The 25,997-nt window shown below is 43.1% G+C and overlaps 1 protein-coding gene across 1 annotated transcript in view; it reads left to right on the top strand.

The window, feature by feature from the left end:
- The first annotated feature begins 363 nt into the window (after positions 1-363).
- NCF2 (neutrophil cytosolic factor 2) overlaps positions 364-25,997 on the top strand; it is a 62,241-nt gene continuing 36,607 nt past the window's right edge. Inside the window, exons 1-2 of the mRNA XM_006887784.1 lie at positions 364-537; positions 5,215-5,297. Of these exons, the coding sequence (XP_006887846.1) occupies positions 364-537; positions 5,215-5,297 (257 nt within the window). The remainder of the gene's footprint in view (positions 538-5,214; positions 5,298-25,997) is intronic.

Genomic DNA, 25,997 nt, shown 5'->3' with positions numbered 1-25,997 from the left:
AGAAGCTGTCGCAGAAGGCGAGGAACAGAGGAGGAGGGGCAGCGTGACACTGCAGAAGTTTTGGGGAACTGACCCCTCAAGGCAATATCTGATGTACTTCCTCTCTTTCTCCGCACTCCGCCCCTGCTCAGTCTCTCTCTCCCCTCCCTCTCAGTAGGGTTATGCGTCAGTTACCAAAAGGTGGGGACATTTCCTGATGCACTTGCAACACTCAGAGGTGGCCTTACAGAAGACTGGACAGCAGTCTGAGCACCCGGCCCCGAAAGGCAGCACCTGGGGCAGCTGGGCCCACAGTTGCGAAGAACACCAGCTCCCGTCCCTGGCCTTCACTGCTCCTGGCAGACTCCCAGCTTCCACCTGACCATGTCCCTGGTTGAGGCCATCAGTCTCTGGAATGAAGGTGTGCTGGCGGCAGACAAGAAGGACTGGAAGGGCGCGCTGGGCGCCTTCGCTGCCGTCCAGGACCCCCACTCCAGGATTTGCTTCAATATTGGCTGCATGCACACGATTCTTGAAAATATGCCTGAGGCAGAGAAGGTGAGTGCAGGACCCTGCCTCCCATGGGACAGGAGCTCTAGATTCATGCTATCAACTCTGACTGCGCTGTAGAAACCTCTAGGGAGCTTCAGGAGACCAGAAGATGCTCAGGCCCCACCTCCAGAGGGGCCTAAGCATCAGGAGCTCCTAAAAGACCAACAGGTAGTTCTAAAAGGCCAGTGGTGCTGACACCCTCCGGCCTCTCTATGCTCTCCTGGTGGCCAAATGGGTAAGGTGTTGTGTTGCCAACCCAAAGGGTGTTGTTGTTATTGTGTACCACAGAGTCAGAACCGACCCATAACAGATTCTCTGGCAGGTTTTCAGAGGCAGTTAATCACACTGGAGGAGATTGCCCATCCTTCTCACATGGAGTAGGGTAGATTTGAACTGGTCAACTTCAGGATTGCCGTGCAAGCTCTTACCACTTGAAACCTCTCTAGAGGGTCAGCTATGGGCAATGGGTAGACTGGATTCCTCTACACAAAATACCTAAATTCTAACTCTTCTTTTTAAACCTTCCCTTTCCACATTTCCTTCTGTGAGCTCCTACTGGTCTGAAGTCTCCATCTTGCTGTTTACTTATAAGGTGCTTCATAGCTTTCTAAGAATTCCATGCATGTCAGCCTTGCCTGGCCAGTAGGTGGAGAGGAGACATTTGGGGGTGGGGGGAAAGACCTTTATCCCAAGTGACAATTCTGACAATGATGTGGAGCACTCTTAAGGATTCTGAGACTGATACAGCAGAAGCTGAAATTGATTAATAACACCTGTTAAAGACATTGTGTGGGTTGTCATAGGAATCCTCAGTGGGGCTCTAAATGAAACCTATAAACAATAGTATGAAGCAAGGCCCTCCCTGCACCAGCCTCATGATTGCTGCTAGGCTGAACCCCTTGTGTCTACTGCAGCCATGGTGTCGGTCCATGTCACTAAGATTCCCCTTCTACACTGTCCTTCTTCTTCACCAAGGGAGCTCTGCTGGTGTAGACCACAGAGAGTTGTGCTGCTAACTTCAAGGCTGCTTTTCTCTGACAGTTTCCATCTACAAGCTGCCTTGAAGAGAAAGATGGAAGGTTGGTCTCTTCTGTGACATTTACAGCTTTGGAATTTGAGTTGAGAGTCAGCTGTGAGTTGGAATCATCTTGGGCAACAGTGAGTTAGAGTTCTCTTTACCAAGTTGGATGTCTTTCTCCAGGGGCAGGCCCTCCTGTCAGCTTGGACAAAATACCTGAGACAAGTTTCACGTTCCTTGATTTTAAGGAGCGATCTAACTGGACGTCTTCCAAGGCAGATTTGTTTGTCCTTGAGGCAATCCATGGTATAGTTGATATTCTTTTGAACCACAGTTCAAAAGCATTCATTCTCTTATAGTTTTCCTTATTCATAGTCCCCCTTTTGCATGCATATGAAGCAATTAAAAATATCATAGCTTGAGTCAGTCACACGTTAGTCCTGAAAAGCCATTTTTGCTTCTTTTTTTTCAAAGTAAAAGAAAAATTCTTTCATTGTTTTACAATCCCTCTCCCAGGTCCACTCCACTATGCAGCCTTCACTCAGTTTTCTCCCTCATCTGTTTCAATGCAGTATACATTACTGAACTCATCTTTCTCAGTCTCTTCCCCCACCCCGAGGTCAGTCCTGTTTTACAACAGTGGCACCATGCAGTATTTGTCCTTTTGCATCTGAGATATTTCACTCAGCATAATGTCCTCCAGGGTCACCCATTTTGAATAATATTGCATGAGTTCCTTGTTTTTCAATGCAGCATAGTATTCCATTGTGTGAATATACCACAGCTTCTTTATCCATTCGTTTGTTGATGGGCACTTAGGTTGTTTCCAACTCCTTGCTATTATGAACAAAGCCACAATAAACATGGGTGTGCATATATCTGCTTGGGTGGCAGTTATGGTCTCTTTGTGTTATATTCCCAGTAGTGGAATTGCTAAGTCAAATGGTATCTCTATTTGCAACTTTTTGAGAAAGTACCATACCGCCTTCCACCGTGGTTGCACCATTTTACACTCCCACCAACAGTGAATAAGGGTTCCAGTTTCTCTACAACCTCGCCAGTGTTTGTTGCCTGTTGTTCATTTTTGCTTTTCTAACACCTTCATGAGGTCCCTGGCAGCAGATCCGCCCAATGTACTCCAGGGATTGATTTCTTGACGGCTTCTCCCATAAAATTCAGTTCTTCATCACACAATATTTTCTCCATTTATCATGATGATACTTATTGATCCAGTTTTGAAAATTAGTGTTTCCTTTATGCTCAGATGCAATATATACTGCAGGTTGTATTCTTTCTTTTTTTAAAAAAAAAAATATTCGTAATGAGGACTGAGGCACAAACTGAGATTTGTACACCAATGTTCATAGCAGTATTATTCACCATCACAAGAATATGGAAACAGCCCAAATGTCCAACCACAAATGAATGGATTGAGAAATTATTGTACATTCACACAATGGAATACAATGCAGTATGCAGGAACAATGATTTTGTAAATTATTACCTAACTTGGGAGGGACTGGAGAGCATTACGCTAAGTGAACTAACTCAGTCCCACAAGGATAAATATTGTATAAAGCCATTATTGTAGAATGAGTATAAGATCCAAGAGGGATGGGAGAAGGTAGAAGCAGAGGGATGAGGATGTGTAGGGGGAGGGGGGATTAATCATGGGGTTGTACAATTTGATGGGTGGGGGGGTGAGGGAAATGGAAAGAATTTGTTCTTGAAAATAAACTAGTAGAAAAAGAAAAAATCTTACTCTTCAAATAATTTCATGTGAGGTTGAGTATTTTTTAGTAATAACTGTGTGGATTGATCACAGTAAATTGGAAAGTGTATGAGTTGAGTTTAGAAGCAAGAGATGTAGGATCAAATCCCAGCTCTGCCTCAGCCTGACCTTTGGTTTGAGTCAGTGTGAGTTACATGTGAAGATCAGTGAAGTCAGTTGGTTGCCATAGAGCTAAGCCTGACACATGGTGTGTCAGAATAGAATCATGTTCCACAGAGTTTTCAATGGCTGAGTTTTGGGAAGTAAATCACCAGGCCTTTCTTCTGAAGTTCTGGGTATGCTTGAACCTGCAAACTTTCAGATAACAGCCAAGTGTGCTATCACACTGTAACACCATTTGGGTAACTTCACACCAAGGGCACAAGTGTTAAGTTTTATTTTTACCTATCACTGCCATTCTTTGTGAGGCAGAGGGAGACAAAGCCTCTTTAAAGAGCAGGTTCCTCCCTCGGCCATCCTCATTGTTGACCAGCAGGCGTCTGAAATGCCCTCCCAGGCTGACAAGTAGATCACAGGCCTCAGGGTAGGCGGACAGGCAGCTGCAACAGGACAAACCCCCTCCCACCTCTGGCTGGAGGAGGACGGTGGCCTCTCTCCCTCCTTCCCTCCCTTAGGGGCCTGCTGAGGGCCTGAGCAAACAGCACACAGCTTCTGAGGTGATGAAGACAAAGGGCACATTGTCAGAGGGGAAGGACTGGTGAAGGGCAGCACTGTTCTGGGAGCAGCTGTGCTAGCTGCCAGTGGGGGCCCCAAGTTTGGAGTCCTGGGGTGGGGGGCTCACAGGTCATCACTCATCTCTCAGCTCACCCACTCTCACGCCCTCTCACTCACACATCAGACTTTCAGGCCTTCTCATTCTCTCTGACCATCTCTGTCTCCCTGCTTGAGCCCTTACCAGAAACCATGCCAAACCCTTTGTCATCGAGGTGATTCCGACCTCCAGTGACCCTGAAGGGCAGAGTAGAACTGCCCCATGAGGCTGTAAATCTTTATAAGAGGAGACGGCCTCGTCTGGATTCAAACTGCTGACCTATTGGCCAGCGGTGAAATGCTTTCAGCAATACACAACTAGAGCTACTTGAGTCCTTGCGATTAGCGCTTTCTCTTTTAATCTTGTTGGTAATCTTGAGGAGCAAACATTAGTATCTCATTTTACAGAGGAGAAAAGTTTGAGATCGAGTAATGTGCAGCATGCCAGGCAACTAGGAAGTGTTGAAGCAGAGATCCTGACCAGTTGTCTGACCCCTAAGCCTTCTGTCACCTTAAAGACACCAGTCACTCTCAGTTGCCCCTAATTAGATTACCAAACAGGAAAAGTATCTCAACTCAACTCAACTCAACTCAACTCAACTCAACTCAACTCAACTCATGGCCTTTGAGTCAAAACTGACTCATAGCCTGACCGTCTAGTGGATCTTCAAAGGCTGTAAATCACAAAGGAGAAGATTGCCCATCTTTCTCTCTTGAGCAGCTGGTGGGTTCAAACCACCTATCTTCAGGTTGGCAGTGCAACTCTTTATCCACAAGGCCACTGGCATTCCCTGTAAACTAGGTAAGCATGGATTTATTTGTGCTTATTTACTAATCTGAAATAAATAGTCTCATGTCATTTTCAACACATCAAAGAAAGATTCTACTATGGCCAGCACCTGCCTTTCTCGCAAATCCACAGCACCTTCTTACAGAATCAAATCCACTTTTATTATTTACAGTCCTTGAAGGGATAGAGTACGCAATAAGCAAGGTGAGCCTGGGGTGGTGAAATTATTCACTACAGGTTACAAAGCTTACCTTGTTTGTTGGGTAATCTGCCCACATTTGACATATGCTCTGGGTATTCTCACAGCTCCTCACTGGGCTCTTCTCTCCACAGGCCTTTACCCAAAGCATTAACCGAGACAAGCACTTGGCGGTGGCTTACTTTCAACGAGGGATGCTCTACTACCGGAGAGAGAAGTGAGTGGTGCAGTATTGCACAAGCTGGGGAAATTTACAGAGAAGCCCCAAGGGATAGAGGCCTGCTGACTTGGTGTTTGAGAAGTATCCTCCTAACTTCTGTCAGGAAGCCTGGTTGGGGCTTCTCTGGTCAGTTATGCAATAATTCAGAATGAGGTGGATGCCAGGCCTGTCTCCTGTCAGAACCACTGAGTTGTATATGTAGTTAATACACTGGGCTGCTAAGAAAAAAATTGTAAGTTTATAAAAGCTGCTAGTGGTACCTCAGAAAAAAAGGCTTGGCAATCTACTTTTGAACAGTCATTGTTGTTTACTGTCGAGTTGGAACTGATTCATAGCTAATACTCCAGGTTGTTTTCAGAGGCTGTAAATCTCATGAGAGGAGATTACCCACCTTTCTCAGGTAGAACAGCTAGTAGATTTGAATCCCATTAGACCACTGGAGGGCCCTTTGAATGGTCATTGCCACTGGAAACCGAATGGAGCACAGTGCTACTCTGAAGCACCTGGGATGGCCATTAGTTGATTAACTTGGTGGGAACTACTTATTGGTGTTATAGCTCTAGGAGACCCATCTGCCAATATTCCTCTGATGGTTCACCACATGATGGACACTACTACCTTTAGTGCTGGTTGTCAGTATTTTGGCCATCATCAAAGCACTGTTAATGCAGTTCTGTGCTGTGACTGAACAAAGATGACCATGACACCATGTTAAATCCTTAAGTACTGTGAATAGTGTAATTAATGCTCCTGAACTGCATACCTGAAAACTATTTTTTTTAATTGTCTACTAGTTTATTTCTCAGAACACTTGATCGTTCTAATGCGAAACTTATACTTGGACCAGGAGGCAGTCGTCAGAACAGAGCAAGGGAACACTACATGGTTCTGAAGAGGACCTGAAGCGCCTGCTGCAGAGGATCAAGGACTGCAGCCTACAATATGGATTGAGCCTCAATGTCAGGAAGACAAAGATTCTCACCACTGGACCAATTGGCAGCATCAGGTTGGATGGTGAAGAGATTGAGAGTGTACACAGCTTTAGTTTGCTTGGTTCCATAGTCAACAGTCTTGGCACCAGCAGCCAGGAAATTAAAAGGCACATTGCCATGGGAAAGTCTACTGTTAGGGACCTCTCCAAAGTACTAAAGAGCAATGGTGTCTCTCTGGAGACTAAGGTGCGTCTGTCATAGGCCATGGTCTTCGCAATCACTTGTTATGCATCAGAGAGTTGGACAATGACCAAGGAGGATAGAAGGAGAATTGATGCCTTTGAGCTGTGGTGCTGGAGAATAGTATTGAGAATACCATGGACTGCTAGGAAAACAAACAGATTTGTCCTGGAAAGGGTTAAACCGGGTGGCTTCTTGGAGGCAAGGATTGTGAGGCTCCATCTAACATACTTTGGACATGGTGTGAGGAGAGACCGGTCCTTAGAGAGGGACATCATGCTTGGGAGGGTGGAGGGACAGCACAGGAGAGGAAGGTGGATTGATTCAGTGACTGGGACAATTGGGATGGGAGTGTCAGAGACAGTGTGATTGGCACAGGACAGAGTGGAGTTTAGGCCTGTTGTACATAGGGTCGCTATGAGTCGCAAGCGACTCGACGGCACACAACAACAACAACAACAGTTTATTTACAAAATTTGAATACTTAGTTTTCAAGAACCAATTATTTCCATTTCTCTCACACACTTGAAAATCATTAAACTGGGAAACATAACTGTAAAAACAGTAGGGCCATGTGGGGATGGCCATGTCTGACCTTTATAAACTTCACAAAGAGGAACTGTTACCATCAACAGTATCAATAACACAAAACCAATTCCCATGAGGCCAGACATATTTCCCCATGCTCCCATACCTCTTTCTACTCATCTCAACACCAATCTGACTCCATTGCTGGGTTCAAAATCCAGTGTGATAGCTCACAGATCACACAGAACCACATTAGGGAAATCAAAAGATTATAATCCAGGTTTGTAGCAGAATACAGTCAAGACAGCTCCTAAAATGTACTCGCAGGCACCTCAGCCTTGAGCCTCATGGCTTTAGGCCAATGTTATCATGTTCTAAGTCTTGCCAATATTGCCTCTGTCCCTCTCAGTCTTAGCCAGTGTTACAAAGTTCTCAGTTCTGTGACTCATGACCTCCCACCCCTAGTTGTCCAACAAGCTTTGAGTAAAGACTTAGCTCTAGTTCCAATTGTGCAGCAATCCCAAAGTAGTGTCATCTCACACCAAGTCTCCAGTTTGGCTATGGCTGCTCTTTTCCTGTGGCAAGGAAAGGTCTCTTTTTCCTTTACTGGTGGAGGAAGGTCTCTTTCTCTGGCTGCTGGCTTGCTCAGTTTGATGACAAGACTAGCCAATCCCCTTGTAGATTGTTGAGACTGGCCATTCCCCTTACGGAATGGTAGACAGCCAGCCCCCTTGTGGATAGGCTAACACACGCCATCCGCACATTCCCACCCATCGGCATGTTGTTGTTGTTATGTGCCCTCAGGTCACTTGTGACTCATAGTGACCCTATGTACAACAGCCTTAAACTTTGCTCTATCCTGTGCCAATCTCACTGTCTCAGACACACCTACCCCCATTACCCCAGTCATTGAATCAATCTATCTCATCGACGGTCTTCCTTTCTTGTGCTGTCCCTCAATCTTCCCAAGCATGATGTCCCTCTCCAAGGACTGGTCCCTCCTTGCAACATGTCCAAAGTATGTCAGACAAAGCTTCAGAATCCTTTCCTCCAAGGAGCAATCTGGTTTAACCCTCTCTAAGATGAACTTGTTTATTCTCCTAGCAGTCCATGGTATATTCAATATTCTTCTCAAGCACCACAGTTCAAAGGCATCAATTCTCCTTCTATCATCCCAAGTCATTGACCAGCTTTCCAATGCATCGCGAGTAATTGCAAAAACCTGGATCAAGCACACCTTAGTCTCCAGATTGACATTGTTGCTCTTTGGTACTTTGGAGAGGTCTCTGACAACAGACTTTCCCACTGTAATTCATCTTTTTTATTTTCTGGCTGCTGCTACTAATAGTGTTGATTGTAGAGCTAAGCAAACTGAAGCTGTCAACAATCTCAATCTCTTCATCATCTGTCATGATGCTGTCAATTGACCCAGTTGTGAGAATCTTTGTTTTCTTGATGTTAAGCTTCAATCCATATTGAAGGCTGCAGTCCTTGACCTTCTGCAGCAAGTGCTTTAGATCCTCTTTAGTTTCAGCAAGTGATGTTGTGTCATCTGCATGCAAAACACTGATTGTTGATGAGTCTACCTCCAATCCTGATGCCACATTTCTCCTCATAGAGCCCAGCATCTGGATAATCTGTTCTGCATATAGATTAAAAAGATATGGAGATAGGACACATCCCTGACTTATACCTTCCCAATTTTGAACCACGCAGTGTTTCCTTGCTCTGTTCTGATGACTGCCTACTGGTCCAAGTATTGGTTTCACATGAGCACAATCAAGTGTTCTGGGATTTTCATTTTTCTCAGAGTCAGCCACAGTTTGTTGTGATCCATACAGTCAAATGTCTTTGCATAGTCAATAAAATACAGATAGACATTCCTCTGGTACTCTCTGTTTTTAGCTAAGATCCATCTGACATTAGCTATATATAATATCCCTAGTGCCACGGCCTCTTCTTTTTTAAAAAAAAATTGAGATTTTAATGAAAGAGTATAGAGAACTTGGATTTTCATTCATTGTTGCACATTTTCCTTCCTGCCTACTCCTTCCCCAGTTCATTTTTCTCTTTGAAAAGAAAAAAAAATTCTTTCATTGTTATACAATTCTCCCCACCCCAGTTCACTTTACTATGAAGCTCTTATTCATGCCCTTTTCTAAACCCAGTCTGCACTTCAGGCAGTTCTCTATTGTTGTAAACTCAGTTGCATAGCAAAGTCAAATAATGGCAATTGTTGTTATTGTTAGGTGCCATTGAGTCAAGTAGACTCATAGATGCCCTATGAACATAAGATCTGAACCCTGTTCTATCCAACGCCATCCTCACACTTCCTAACACAAAAGAGTCCATTGGAGCAGTCACTGTTTCAATCCACCAAGTTGAAGGTCTTCTTCTTCTCTTTCCCTGACACTTTACCATTGTCAGCATCAGGTCCTTCTCCAAGGAATAATTCCTCCTAGCAACATGAACTCCACAGTAATGTAATGTTTTTTTTCTTTCTTAAATTTTTTTTTCCTTTTACCACAAGAAAGCAAAGTTGTGTGATAGTAAACATACATCTGAAGAGTAAAAATAAAACAAAAATACTTTGCTTAGTTACAGCAGAATCTGTTTACTAAATTCATGTAATGAAATAGTTAAGCCAGAAAAGTGAGAATATGAACTATTTACATTGTATATGTATGTGTCAATACATATTTATCAAGATATAGAAATAATACATATGGTGATAAAGAAAAGAGTGCACAGTAGATGTTAAGTGTAAAATATTGATTTTAAAGCAGCAGAGAGTTCTGGTGGCTGAGTGGTAAAGAGTTGCACTATAAATCCACATGATTTGAACCCACCAGCTACTCCTTGGGAGAAAAAAGAAAAGATGGGCAATCTCTTCTCATGTAATTAAACTACCTAAGAAAACATGCTAGAGGGTCAGCTATGAGTTGATTCAAACTCAATAATGATGAAACACAAATAATGGTGAAGACTACTTCAAGCCTCAATTTAAAATGTCTCAGGAAAGGCACATTGGCCCTGGTAATCCGTTCACCAGTATGCTGAAATGGGAGATATCAGCTAAGCCATTAAAAAGCTTGCCAGCAATGAGAATGGTGTGGATGAGGGTGCAGTAGGAGAGACTGACGGTTGGTGGGGTCAGATGTTAATGGGGTAAGGGGATGCTGCAGAAGACTGTCTGACACTGGGGCTCTGATCCCGCACAATCTTGAAATGGAGCGGACCTTGGAGGTTTGGTCAGAAATAGCCTATTAAAAAATATATGTTCCCAGCTGTTGTTAGGGGCAACTCTAAGAAACTCAGAGAAGTTACAAGATGTAGATGCTTCAGTTACTGGAATCTGGAAAAGTAATAGTGAAGTCTTCCCCAAATAAAAGCAACAGATAATGACACCAGGGTGATCTGGGAAGAGAAAGCTTGTGATGACATAGAGGTTACACAGGCATTGACATCACAGTAGCTTCCCACCTCTGTCCAGCAGTCTCTGCCTCTCCCTTCCTGTCCTTCTCCTTCACCCTCTACCCTTCTTCCTCATCATCTTCTCTAGATGTAAGAAAGATACAGGGAGACTTGAGCACAAATCCTCCAGCTGCTCTAAATCTCAAACAACAATCTCTAAGTCCACCCTTTTAATTTAGGCGTTAACAGCCTGTAACAATGAAAGATAATTCCCCACAGATCTGTCCAAAAGTTCTAGAAACCAGAAGTCTAAGACTTTGAGTTTGTTAGAAAGACGACTTTCCTAAAGGTCAACAAATAAGATCCAGGATTCAATTAGTCTGGTGTCAGTAATCATTAAACGGGAGAGAAAAGTCTACCACAATTTACTTTGAATTCAACAGTCCTCTATCATGGAAAGAATATAAACCAACCAGTTGCTGTCAAGTGGACTACATACAACTCATTGCAATCTCACATATATCAGAGGGTTTTCAATGGCTGATTTAAAAAATGGTCAGATCTTTTGAAACGCCCTTGGTACACTCAAAACTTCAACTTTTCAGCAGTTAGTAGCTGAGCACATTAGCACTTTCACCACCTGGAGACTCCAGAACTAACATAAATGAGCCACTGTTGCCCAGTCTGAAGTGACACCTTCTTTTGTGGGTTCTCCATATGTTTCCATTGTTGACCATCTTCCCATTGTCTCTAAGACTGCTTGTTGGTGTTATAAGGTGCTAGAGAGTCAAATTGTGACTCACAGTGACCCGATAGAACAGAATAGAATTGCTCCATAGAGTTTCTAAAGCTGTGAGTCTTTAAGGGGATGTTGTTGTTTATCTTCGAGTTGGATTCTGCGGTGGGTTTTCAGAGGCAGTAAATCTCATGGGAGGAGATTGCTCATCTTTATCACAAGGAACAGCTAGTGGATTCTAAGTACAGGCCTGAGTGGCTGGTAAAGGGCAAGATTATGAGCTATCTTCCCAGGAAAAAAACCACATACAAGCACATATGGAGTATTATATTGTATGAAGTTCAGTGCTTTCTGGGAATTCATATATGTAAGTTAGGTATCCATGGCAAGTTCACCTGTTTCAAATCACGGGTGTCCCCCTGTAAGTTGCCAGCTCTTAAATCCTTATCTGAGGTCAACTCAGAATGTTTCTCTTCCTAATCCTAATGGTCAAGTTTACTTCTTAAAAACCTTTTAAATCCATCCATTTTATTTTTCTGTCCTCATTAGCACTCTCCTAATTTAGTCCCTTCTCATTCACTACAAGTATTGCAGTCACTTGCTGACTGATTTCTTAATCAACTAGTCTTTCCTTCATCTACCCATTTTTCAGAGAACTTTACTCAAATAAGAAATATGTAGACTAGTTGCTTCCATGAGCAAAGTTTCCTTTGTCAGGAAAGCTGAAGAATTGGCTGTGCCAAGCTCTGGTGCCGTGTAGTAAGGAGTTGCATTGCCAACCTAAAAGCAGGCGGTTTGAATCCACCAAAGAGAAAGGACAATCTCCTCCCATGAGATTTATTACCTCTGAAAATCTGCTAGAGGGTCAGCTCAGGTTAGTTCCAACTTGGTAGCACATGACAGTAGTTAACATTACAGAACATTTTGATTAAAGATTTTATAAGAAAATCTTGACCAAAAAAGGGAAAATAAAAATAGAAAATAAAATTATTATGGAATCCAGATCCTCTGGATCTGTAGAGACTGGATGACCTCCTAAAACTATTTCTCTAAAATAATCTTTAAACTTGAAAAGAAAAATATCCCCTGATGTCTTCTTCTTAAAACAAAATGATAATTTCTCTTAACTAGTGTCTGCCTTGAGGTGGATTGATTCAGTGACTGGGGTACTCGGGATGGGTGTGTCAGAGGCAGTGCGGTTGGCGCAGGATAGAGCAGGGTTTAGGGCTGTTGTACATAGGGTCGCTATGAGTTGCAAATGACTCGAAGGCACATAACAACAACGACAGTGTCTGCCTTGAGCAATGGGTTTTAGTGTTTCAAAGAAGGTGATGATGGCACAGGATAGGGCATAGGGTCGCTATGAATCATACCAGACAGCACCTAACAACAAGTGTCTGCCTCTAGCACTATGCTTTTTTTCAGATCTGTAGGGGATTCGAAAGCAACCTTAGCATGAAGTGAGTTTATGTTAATGGAGGAGGAACAACTCAGAAAAGGAAGATTAGAGTGGTAGTACGATTCCAAAAATGTAATTAATGTCACTGAACTCTAAATCAAGAGATTTGGGTTGAGATACACACACACACACACACACACACACACACACACACACACACAGAGTCTATTCTCAATTCAACACCTAACAACAGCAAAGAAAAAAAAAACAGAAAAAGATTTTTTTTCATAAGCTAATATGGGACCTACAAAGAGAAAAAGATTTTTTAAAACTGTGATCTGTTTAAGAACTTTTAATGGTTCTGCCTTATTACAGAGCAAAGTCCAACTTCCTTTGCCTGATCCCATGTGGTCCAGCCCATGTCTAGCCCTCTTGACCTTCCATGCATTTGCATTGGCCATCCTCAAATACTAGAATGGTGACACTCCCTCCTACGGCTCTATGAGGGCATTCTGGAAGCCCAGCATTGAAACTAATTGAAAAGTCAGAAGTTCGAACTCAACAACTTCTCCAGTTGAGAAAGATACAGCAATCTGCATCTGTGAAAATGTATATCCTTAGAAAGTGTCCTATTGGACACTTTTCTGTCAAATGTGTTAGCTAGCTTTCAGAGGCAGTTCATCCCATTGGAAGAGATTGTCCATATTTCTCTGGCAGAGCAGGTAGTGGATTCGAACTTTGTGCCTGTGGGTTGGCAGCGCAACTCCTTACCACTAAGCCACCAGTACTCCCTTCTCTGTCATGTAGGGTCTCTGTAAATCCAAACTGACTCAATGGTAGTGGGCTTGTTTGTTGGCAGTATCTACCCTCTGGCAGATAAGTTATATATTTGTTTCTTTCACTATTCTGTGAGCTTCTTAAAAGAAAAAACTTTCACTTATTCATTGTTATACTTCAGTATGGAATTGCCCAATAAATAGATAAATACAACTACCACCCAAGTAGATATATGCACACCCATGTTTATTGCTGCTTTGTTCAAAATAGCAAAGAGTTGGAAATAACCCAAGTGCCCATCAACAAATAAATGGATAGAGAAGCTCTGGTATATTCATGCAATAAAATACTATGCAGCATTGAAAAACAAGGAACTCGTGAAATATTGTACAAAATGGGTAACCCTGAAGGACATTATGCTGAGTGAAATATCTCAGTCACAAAAAGACAAATAATAAAAAACAAACAAACAAAAAATCAAAAAACAACAAAAACCAAAAAGACAAATACTGTATAATGCCACTGTTATAAAACCTGACTGACAGGGGGTTGGAGTGAAACTAAGAAAAGAGGGGATAAATAATGTACACAGAATTGAAACAGATGCGGGAGACACTGTGTAGAAGGAATATATGATTAGGTATTATTGGTATGAGAAGAGTCCAGAATAAAAGTTGCATAGTAAAACAGTCTGAGGGAGGGGGAGGGGAGCGGAGGAAGGGAAACTGTGTAACAATGAAAACTTTTTCCCCAAAGAAAAAAGTGAAAGGGGGGGGGGGGACACGACAAGGAGGAAAATGTGCAACAATGAATGAATGAATGCATATCCAAGTTCTTTATAAACTTACTATAAAAATCTCAATTAAAAAAAAAATAAATGCTTGTAGAATTAGATGAACATGAGGAAAACATTATTTCTGTTTCAAGGAACTTATAATAGCAAATCAAGTCAAGAGTACTAGTAACACAATGGAAATAAGAATGGGATAAATGCTATAAAATATATTTGAACATAAACTCAAGGAGATCCTGCTGAGTGGATTAGGAATTCCTTCAGATTTCAGTGAAGCTCATGTCAGAGTGTGAGTAGCCTCGTTAGTGGAAAGGTGTGCTGCTAACGCAAAAGTGAACCCTCTGTGAGGTTCGAATCCACTGGTGGGTTGGAATGACAAAGAAGGGCCATCTTCTCCTGTCTGATTTATACCATTGGTAACATGCTGGAGAGTCAGGTATAAATTGGCTCCGACTCAAAGACAATGAGTTGTTGTGAGATAATAAAGTTATTGATAGGGAGCTCTGGTGGCCAAGTGGCAAGAACCTACCCTGCAATCCTGAAGGCACACAGTTCGAGGTCACCAGCTGCTCCGCAGGAGAAGGATGGGCAATCTCCTCCCTTGTGATTAGATGTACAGGCTGGATTTAGAAGAGGTTTTGGTACTAGGGATATTATAGCTAATGTTAAATGGATCTTGACAGAAAGCAAAGAATACCAGAAGAATGTCTGTGATTCATTGACTATGCAAAGACTTTTGACTGTGTGGATCACAAGCTGTGGCTGACTCTGAGAAGAATGGGAATCCCAGAACATTTGATTGTGCTAATACAAAACTGATATTTGGACCAAGAGGCAGTTGTCAGAACAGAACAAGGAGACACTACATGGTTCAAAATCAAGAAAGGGGTTCATCAGGGATGTATTCTGTCTCCATACCTTTTCAATCTGTATGCAGAACAGATCATCCGAGATGCTGGGCTGTACGAAGAGGAATGTGGCATCAGAATTGGTGGAAGAATCATCAACAACCTGCATTATGCGGATGACACAACCCTGCTTGCTGAAACTGAGGGGGACCTGAAGCGTTTGTTGCAGAAGATCAAGGACTACAGCCTCCTATATGGACTGAAGCTCAACATCAAGAAAATGAAGAGTCTCACCACTGGGCCAATTGGCAGCATCAGTATGGATGGTGAAGAGATTGAGATAGTTGTTTTCGTTTACTTGGCTCCATGATCAACACTCTTGGTAATAGCAGCCAGGAAATCAAGAGACACGTTGCATTGAAAAAGTTGGCTATAAGGGACCTCTCAAGAGTACTGAAGAACCACGATGTCAGACTGGAGACTAAGGTGCGCCTGATCCAGGCTATAGTCTTCGCAATTACACGTTATGTATCAGAGAGTTGGAAAGTGAATAGGGTTGATAGAAAGAGAATTGATGCCTTTGAGCTGTGGTGCTGGAGAAGAGTGTTAAATATACCATGGACTGCTAGGAGAACAAACAGGTTTTTCCTGGAGAGGGTGAAGCCGGAATGCTCTTTGGAGTCAAGGATTCTGAAGCTTCATCTGACATACTTTGGGCATGTTGCAAGGAGGGACTGGTCCTTGGAGAGGGACATCATGTTTGGCAGAGTGGAGGGACGGTGAAGGAGAGGAAGACCTTCGATAAGATGGATCAATTCTGTGACTGGAGTGGTGGGAGTAAGTGCGTTTGAGATGGCTAGGTTGGCACAGGTTAGAAGAGCGTTTGGAGCTCTTGTTCCGACTGGATGGTACACAACAACAACAATATTATTGATGGTTGTTTCTGTCTTTTCATGTCTTATTAAGTTGTCCACCTGTCATTGTATAGATCCATCAGAACAAAGTTTAAGAATATTTCTGAAGAGGGTGCCTCCCTAACGTCTTCCAGCAACCTGTTTGCTCTCTCTGGCCCTAGCCTTGCCATGTGAAAGGAAGGGGGGAGTGAGCTTAAGGTGAGAATCATGGTCATATACCCAAAGGGGCAAGGCATCAGTGCCCTCTCTAGTTACTTTTAAACAGGAAGGGGCGTGCACTCCAGCCTTCATCAGAGCAGAGCTGTGGTGTCTAAAGTTGTTTTGATGCTTTGCCTCCTTTCAGTTTGCTGAAAATCTCCATTATCCTGCGCACAAGCATGTGAACCGCAGGAGTCTGGACTGCACCGGGCACTGGTAGAACAGGAATAATGAGAAACTCCAGTAGTTATCAAGAAATCTTTCCAAAGACTATTGTTTTTAAAAAAGATTATTATAAACCCTCTGTGGCTCCGGATGAAAAGCTGAAGCGAAGTGGCGGCTGCAGGTGGCGAACTCCTGCCTGGGACCGTGGGGGTGAGGGGTAGGGGTGGCGCAGCGGGCTCAGGCGCCCCAGTGGGGCGGGAAGAAAGCACCCGCCTGCGCAGCAGAACCAGGGGCGGATCTGCCAGCGCGCGCCTGGTCTCCTAGGGGCAGCCGCGAGTTCGGAATGCGGAGAACTCCGAGCACGCGTAGGAGGCGGGGCAGGCAACCCGCGGGCAAGATAAAGAGGCTGCTTTCCCGCCCGCGCGCAGCACCCAGATTGAGTGCTGTTCGGGCTTCTCATGCTGAGTTTATTCAGACCGTGTACAGAGAGCAAACAAAGGCGTGCGTCAGAGGTGCAGCTCTGGATAAACAGGAGGCTGGAGAGAGGCCCTTGGCAAGCAGGAGGCTTCGGAGGCAGGGCAGAAGGTGTTTTAACTTGTGGCCATGGAGTCCGTTCTCACCCCTTGTCATCTTTTTTATTCCCCGCCCCCCCCCCCATGAAAGAGAGACTTTATTGAGGGCCAGGGCCTTGGGGCTCAGATGGCCACCTGCTCTTGCCCTGGCAAGGGAGCCAGTGAAGAGGAGGTTATTATTTGACCTTCTTCTTGGGGCGCAGGTTGTTGGTGTGCCCGCAGGCAGTTGACAGCACAAGGATGCAGGGGAGCATAACACTGCGGCAGATCATCTTATCGCAGTTAGTCCAGGAAGGCTCGATAATACAACCACGCAGACGCACCCCTATAGTCAGAGACGGAATAACCATCCTCTTGCTCTTTACCCGCAAATATCAGGCACTGCTGGTCGGGGTGTGTGTGTGTGGCGGGGGTGGGGGTTGAGGGATGCCGTCCTTGTCTTGGATTTTAGCTTTGACATTCTCGATTGTGTCGCTTGAGTTCGACCTCTAGAATGATGGTCTTGCGAGTCAGGGTCTTCACAAAGTTCTGCATCTCTGTGTCCTCCGCTCGGTCGCCTCGTTGGCGAAAAAAAGGGCGACCCCTTTGTCATCTTGGCCCCATATATGTCCAAGTAAAAGGACTGCCTAACATTTTCAGAACCTCGTTGCCTGAGAACTGACTCACAGAAGACCCTTCCAGTATCATTTTCAGCGGCTATAAACCACATGCGAGGAGATGCCCGCCTTTCACTTGAAAGGAGCAGCTGGTGAATTCAAACTGCCTGGCTTTGGGTAGGCAGAGTAAATAACTTATGGAAAGTAGACTACCAAGCTAACCTTTTGTTAGTAATCAAGTGTGTTAACCATTTGCATTAACTCAGGGACTCCAGAATCTTTTTTTTAAAAAAACCATGTTTTTAAATAAACATTTAGCTGGGATAACGCCCTACTCCACCTCTTTGTTAACACAAAGCAAGCACTTTGAATAACGGGTCAGGTGTTTTCTTTCACCTCACCAGGTCAGAATTTTAGACATCTCATGTGCAGGAGAGATTCTTTACTTTGGAGAGCCTTGGTGGTGTGGTAGGTCAAGTGTTGGGCTGCTATGAAAGTTGTTGTTGTTAAGTGCTGTCCAATCAACTACAACTCACAGCAGCCCTATGAACAGCAACTCTAAACCTTGTCCTATCCTGCACCATCCACACAATGTCAGCGTGAGAAAGTCTATTGTTATACTCTGTCAATCCATCTCATTAAGGATCTTCCTCTCTTTCACTGACCTTCTGCTTTCCCCAGCATGATACACATTTCCTTGGACTGTACTGTGGAGGCAGAATCCTGACACTCCAGCAGGCTTGCAGAGGCAGTAAATTGCTTGGGAACAGACTGCCCCTCTTTCTTCCACAGAGTAGCTGGTAGATTTGAATCGCGTGCCTTTGAGGTGGGAGCATAAATCCTTATTACTAAGTCACGAGGCAGTATAAACTCTCCAGTCACCATCTGGAATAAAGAGGAGACGATCTCCTGTTAGATTTGCAGCCTTGGAAACCCTTGGAGTGTCACTGTGTGTTGGAATCCACTGAGTGGCAGTGGCTTGGTTTTTCTTTGGTTCTTGGGTTCATTTTTTAAAAATTAATTTTAACGAACATTTTACAGAGATTTTCGATTTCCATTCATTGATTGTTGCACTTTTCTCCCTGCCCACCCCTCCCCTCCAGTTCGCTCCTCTCTTTGAAAAGAAAAAAAAAAATTCCTTCATTGGTATACAATCCCCACTCCCCCGAGTACACTTCACTATGCAAACTTAATTCTGGTTGGCCTGTGATAACCATAATATCCAATCATATATCGCCTTTAATCTGTTATTTCCCTCATCTGTTTCAATACAGTATACATAATTTATTCAGTTTTTTTTCCTCTGTCTTACCCCAACCCTGATGTCAGTCCCATTCTAAAACAGTGGCACTATGCAGTATTTGTCCCTTTGTGACTGGTTCATTTTTATACTGTAGAGCTGAGAAGTTCAGAGCAAATGGTGCTACTTCACAGCTGAAAACTATTAACAGCTCATGGGGAGACAGTGTCACCAGGGGGATTCCAGAGAGCTTAGTGGGAAGGAGTTGCGCTGCAACTTCTTAGGCACGCAGTTTGAACCTACCAGCTGCTCCACAAGAGGAATAAGCAGTCTTTTTCTCATGTGATTTACTGCCTCCCTGGAGGGTTAGATGTGAATCAGTTCCAACTCAATGGTCCGTAACAACAATAACAGTGGGATTCTGGCTTCAGACTGTGCCAGGTGACAGCGTTAGAAGGGCTGACACCAAAATGACTATTAAGTCTTTGTTATTTTTTAATAATAATAAAAAAAATCCCTGTTTTATTATAACGATGAAAACAACTTTTTTTGTTTTTGTAATCTGAGCTTTCATGGATCAATATACTGTCAAGGTAGAAACTATGCAAATTTACTTTTGAACCTTTTAATGTGCTCCCATCAGAGCTGTCATTATTTCCCAGTTACATTTAGAATCATGTGGTTTGTTGTTGAAAATGCTACATAAATAAGCACATATTGTTTTTGTTGTTGCCAGTGTTTTCATAATCATTGGTTCTGTCAAATTTATTGGTGTTTCTGCTGCAGTATTATAATTAGGATTTACAATGTTATGTGCCTTCTAGTTGATTATGACTCATGTTGTTATGTGCTGTCAAGTAAGAACCAACTCATAATTGTCCCTCCAGCAGGTGTTCAGAGGCTGTAGATTGCACAGGAGAAGATTGCCCAGCTTTCTACCATGGAGCGGCTGGTTGAGTCAAACTGCTTGCCTTTGAGTTGGCAATGCAGCTCCTTACCCACTAGGCTACTATGACTCATTGTTACTGTTGTGTACTGTCGAGGCGGAACTGACCCCCTCGTTGACCCTGCATTTTTCCAGAAATAGTAAATTGCATATCCTTCCATGGAGCAGCTGATAGATTCAAACCTTGTGCATTTGGAATTGCAGCGCAACCTCTTACCACTAGGCCACCAGCCACCCTATTAACAACAGATCTAAACTTTCCCTATCTTTCTCCTTCCTAAAGATCTCTGCCGTGCTTGAGAGCATTGTTACAGTCACTACATTAATCCGTCTTGTAGAGAGGTTTCTCTGACACTCTCTACCTTTCCTAGAATGATGTCTTTTCCCGTGGATTGGTCTCTCCTGACAACATACCCAAAGTACATGAGACAAAGTTTTGCCATCCTTGCCTCAAAGGAACAGCCTGGGTAGACTTCTTCCAAGACAACTTGCTTGCACTTTGGGAAATCCATGCGATATTCAGTACTTTTCTCCAATATCACAGTTTATAAGCATCGATTTTTCTTCTGTCATTCTTATTTACTGACCAACTTTCACATTCATAAGAAGCAACTGAAAGTAGCGTGGTTTGGACCAAGTGCACCTTAGTCTTTAATGTGACATCTTTGCTCTTTAATATTTTTGGAGAGGTCCTTGACAGACAACATATTTCCCCAATGCAACGTATCTTTTTATTTCTTTACAGCTACCATGGGTGTTGATTGTGGAACCAAGTAAAATGAAATCATTAACAATTTCCATTTTTTTTCTCTCTGTCATAGTGTGTATTGGTCTAGTGGTGAGGATTTTTGTTTTCTTGATGTTGAGATATAATTAATGTTGAAGCCTATAATCTTTGATCTTCTTCTGTAAGTGCTTCAAGTCTTCTCTTTCTGCAAGCACGGTTGTTTGAAACTATACCAATGACATGTTATAGAATAAAGTAGTATATAAAGGAAAAAGAAAGGGAAAAGGTTTCTGCTCGGTGGTTGATAACTTTGTAGCTAAAAATAATGTGTAATTTAATGCAATTTAATGTAAAAAGAGTTTGTAAAATTATTTTGCTTCTAGTAAACATAATCTAAGAAAAAATAACATTTAAACGATTTACAGAATGATTAAAATGGATGGTAAACATCAGGAGAATTCTGTGTAGTCTGGTGCAGAAGGAGGTTCCCATTAGGGGAGGTGGAGGGACACCACGAGTTACTGCCCTGGTGACAAGAAGCCCAGCTGCCTCTGTAGAAAGGAGGCATCTTTGTAGATGAAATTGACAAAACCTTTAAGTGCTGTCTTTGGTCCACCACTATCTCACAGACAGGTGATGGAAAACACAGGAGCTGAAAAGAACAGGATGCTTGTGTTTCACCTGGCCCCACCACCACCCAGAAAAGTGAAGTCAGTTGTCTTCTCACCATCTATTTTTTTTTTTAAATTTCATTATTTTTTGTGTGTACCGTCAAATCAGATCTGACTGGTACAGGAGGACATTGTTCCTCCTTCTCGAGCAGAGCATCTGGTGGATCACCATCTATTTTAGAAAGAAGGAATGGTAGTGTTTTCCACTGTACTTTAGAGGTGTTTTGCTTCTTAGTGAATGGCCTGCATGCTTCTAATACTTTTTACAGTCATTTTTATGAACATGTTTGAAAAAATACTCCTGTTTCACACACAAGTTGGCTTCTCCCCTTACTTCTGAAGCGTCTGCTACAGGAGTTACTTTTGGTTGAAAGTAAAATAATGACCAAATGTCCAGCATTTCCCTCAACCAACCTGGGTATACCTTCCTTAGGACTCCGTTGGACAGTCAACTCTAAGTTTTCTTGAAATCAAAGGTCCAGCTACTACAATTCCATATGTTCATCTTCTGTAATACCTAATACAGCACAGAGTTTTAAGCTGTTGTAAGCCGTCAAGCCAAAACAGACTTCTAGCTGACCCTCCAATCAGTTTTCAGAGGCTGTAAATCACAGATGAAGAGATTGCCCATCTTTCTCCCGCAGAGCAGCTGGTGGATTCAAACTTCCTGCCTTTGGGTTGGCAACATAACTTCTTAGCATTATTACACCAGAGCTTTAGGTCAGCACATAATAAATGATTAGTATGTGACTACACAGGCACATCCCAGAGAATTTGTTGGTTCAGTTCCAGACCACTGCAATGAAGCAAATAAAGCATTCAAGTGAGTCACGGGAAATTTTGTTTGTTTGTTTGTTTCCTAGCGCATATGAAAGTTATGTTTACATAATGCTGTAGTCCCTCAAGTGTGCAATAGCTTCATGAAAAAGCTTGAAGTAGTATGAGAATTATCAAAATGTGACACAGAGATACAAAAAGAGCACATCCACCACAAAATAGTGATCATAGACTTGCTGGACTGAGACTGGTCACAAGCCTTCTATTTGTAAAAAACCCAAAATGTCTGCAAAGTGCAACAAATCAAAACTCGATAAAACAAGGCATGCCTGTAATTGCTAGAATTTTAAAGCTGGAAGAGAAAAAGAATATGAAGCAGCAATAGGATCAAATTACTATGTACATACCAGGTACTATTTAAGCTCCAAAGTGCTTCATCTCTTTTAATCTTCACAAATGCACACCATTATTATTCTCTTACTTGCTTTTAGTCACTAGATAATAAATACAGGGACAAATCTGTATGGATGAGAGTCAAGGTCCTCACAGCACTTTGCAGTTGTTAGCGGCTGTAGGGATGCTGAGTCACCAATGCAAATGCTTCCCCCCCCCCAATTTTATACCGGTTTACATACAAAGTTCATAAAATTCATAAGCATTGTTTTTTTCACACCAAATCTTTCCCCTTTCGTTTATCCATCCCACCCTCCACCCTTTAAATTGTATGATCCTATGATTAAGCCACGCCAACCCCACCCCCGCACTTGGATCCTCATACTCGTTCTACAGTAATGGTCCTATACTGTATTAGTCCTTATGAGACTGAGTCAGTTCTCTTAGCATAATGCTTTCCAGTCCTCTCCCTGCTCCCCGCTCCATGTTAGATAGCAATTTCTCCTGCATGTTGTATAGTATTCCGTTGGTTGAATGTACCATAATTTCTCAATCCAAAGTGCAGCAGAGCAGCAAGTAATAAATGTTGGAGAGGATGGGGCTAGTTAGGAACTCGTATACATTATTGGCATATACATTATTGGTGGGGTTGTAAAATGGTACAACCACTCTGGAAGACAGTTTGGTGTTTCCTCAAAAAGCTGAACATAGAAATTCCATATGACCCAGCTATTCCACTTGGGATATATGCTGAGAAAATGAGAATTGAGGCACAAACAGAGACTTGTACACCAATGTTCGTGGCAGCGTTATTCACCATCCCAAGAACATGGAAACAGCCAAATGCCCAACCACAATGGAATAGATTGAGACATTATGATACATTCACACAATGGGATACTATGCAACAAATGTTTTTTGAAAGTAGGTCTTCTTAGTCTATCTTAATCTGGAAGTGTTCCTAAAATTGTTTTCATTTCTTAGCAACACAAAAGCCTTTGCTGATAGATTGGAGGATGGCTGTACTGAAGGTACACTGGCTGGGAATTAATTGAATGTAGCTCTCCTGCACAGAAGGAGAGAATTCTACCCCTGGGCCACTGATGCCTTCATCCTCGTATTACACGCATCTCGTATCACAGACATGTAATCTGAAGCCAGGGAAGCAGCTTGCCAGGGTCTCCTCATTAGCAGGAGTGCTGTTGAGTCTGACCCAGGACTGTTGTTAGACGCTGCCAAGCTGAGAAGGCTCACAGAGACCCTTTGAACAACAGATTTGAACCCCATCTTAACTTCCGCCATCCTTGCCATTTCTGACATTCTTGAACCCACTGTGTCAATCACGGTGTCAATCCATCTCATTGAGAATCTTCTCACTTTCTCTGGCCTTCCACCTATCTAAACATGACGTCCCTTTCCAGGGAGAAGGCCCTCCTAACAAGATGTCCAAAGCCTGTGAGATGAAGCTTAGTCATTCTTGCTTCTAAGGAGCACACTGGCTGCACTTTGTCCAAGACCCAGGACTAAATTGCCCAGTAAGCAGTGTTTGCACTGGTCCAATTGTGCCTTCTCACTAGTCTATAGTGCATACATTCACCTGCCCCCCACTGCATCAACTGTATGATGCAACCCATGTGAAATGGTGCATCACAGATTAGTCGTTGTTGCTGTTGATAGATGGCATTGAGTCAACTACAACTCATAGGGACTCTATGAACAATAGAGCGGAACCTCGTCCTATCTTGAGCCATCTTTACGATGTCGAGCCCAATTCTTTCAGTCACTGTGCCAGTCCACCTTGTGCAAGGGTTTTCTCTCTCTATCTGACCCTGCACATTCCTCAGCATGATGTTCTCTTCCAAGGATTGGCCCCTCCTGACAACATGTCCAAAGTATATGACCCAATGGTTCATTATCCTTGCCTCTAGCACTCTGGTTGCACTTCCTCTAACATAGATGCCATCATTCTTTTGGCAGTCCATGAGGACTCTTCTCCAGCACCACAGTTCAAAGGTACTGATTCTTCTCTGGTAATTCTTAGTCATTGTCCAACTTTCAGATACACTGGAAGTCATTGAAAAAACATGGCTTGGATCAGGCTCACCTTAGTCTTTAAACTGACATCATTGCTCTTTGGTACTTTGGAGAGGTCCTTGACAGCAGATTTCTCAATGCAACACATTTTTTTGATTCATTGACTGCTGTTACTCTGAGTTTTGTTACAGAAACCATTTAACAAGTAAGTGCAATAGAACTTGTGTGTGTCTTGTCAGTGAAACCCTGTGTATATTGTACTCACTGATTAATCCACCCCATTTGCCCTGCTCTAGACCATTTTCAGGACCCATCAGCCTGAGTCAAAAATTCAGGTTTATTTCCAAAAGAACCCCCTGATAGCAGCTCTGGGTCTGAGACTGGAGATTTTTGGTTCAGTTGCCCAAGTGGGATCCATCAGGCCAGTTACTGAGTGGTGAGATTGGTTTTCATTGTTTCCACTCCTGCAGCTGAGCAAGAATTCATTCACCTCCCAGGGGCGTATGTGGAGGTCAAGCTGACCAAGACTGGAGTCAACTCTCTCAGGAGCATCTGAGACCTGCCCACATCCTGGTAGGCCTTGTCAATGTGGTTGACCCTATTCTTGACCACAAATCCTGTGACAGAAGCCAGGACACACCTTTAACCCATCAGCACACCCCAATATCCCTTTAACCTGTCAGCACACCTCAACACACCTTTAACCAGTCAGCACAAAGCTGATCCCACAAAGTGCAGGGCAGTTCCTGGAAGGCTTAGGTGGGCATTTCTTTTCCCCTCTCTTTTTCCTTTCCACAAAATGCGTCACTAGTGGAATAGAGAATAATGGAGGAAGATTAAGAAAGCCTTAATACTGAGAGGTAAACTGAATTCAAAGGAAACCAAACAATATAAATGACCCTTGATAACGTTATGCTGAGTGAAATAAGTCAAGCATGAAAGAACAAACAGAGGTGTAAGAGTTACACAGCATGATGATCTGACCAATGAATTGTTCATGTAAAAACTGATGAATTGGCAAATATTTTGTTCTATGTCTTTTACCGCAATAAAAAGAAATGAAAAAGAAGCCACAGGAGAAGGCTCTAGCCAAAAGAAGTCAGAGCTGTGGGAAGAAAACACTAGGAGCTATGTCCTCCTCAGGGTTACCTGGCCATAGGGTGAGGGGCCAGCAGAGCTCTGAATCAGCCATCCTTCAGTTCTGGGGACTCAGGAGTATGGGGAGTGGGGATGGGTAGGTGCTGCCTCGGCTGGGAGTTCACAGGAGAGCTTGCTATTTGATAGCAACAAGCCAGCCTGTCAACAGGTGGGAGCTGTGCATGGTTACCAGGAAGAGGGCTTAGAATTTCCATGGGGCATCCATCACGCACAGAGTTCTGTGGAATGCTAGGACTCAGGTCAGTGAGAAACAGGGTAGGATAAAAGAGACGCACTGAAGGACATGCCTTGACAAACTCCTCTGAACTTGTAGGAACATTCAAGAATATCCCTGATCACATGAAATGTGTCCAAGAACAAATAAAAAGAGGCAATGTGGAGACACAGTGACCCTTCAAGCAGGTATATGGTCCTTTGTGACAAGGACACCTATTAGTCATTAACTAAACTAAGATTCTCACCTATTGGCAGCATCATGATAGATGGTGAAGATATTGAGATTGTTAACAGCTTTAGTTAAGCTGGTTGGCTCCACAATCAACATTCTTGGTAGCAGCAGCCAGGATATTAAAAGATTAATTGGATTGGGAAAGTCTGCTGTCAGAGACCTCTCCAAAGTACTGAAGAGCAATGATGTCA

This window comes from Elephantulus edwardii, unplaced genomic scaffold (genome assembly GCF_000299155.1).
Source record: "Elephantulus edwardii isolate Elephantulus edwardi_28Jun2011 unplaced genomic scaffold, EleEdw1.0 scaffold00061, whole genome shotgun sequence".
NCBI classification, from domain to species: Eukaryota; Metazoa; Chordata; class Mammalia; order Macroscelidea; family Macroscelididae; genus Elephantulus; species Elephantulus edwardii.
Note: the sequence above shows the minus strand (reverse complement) of the source record. Positions and strands in the feature narration are given on the sequence as shown.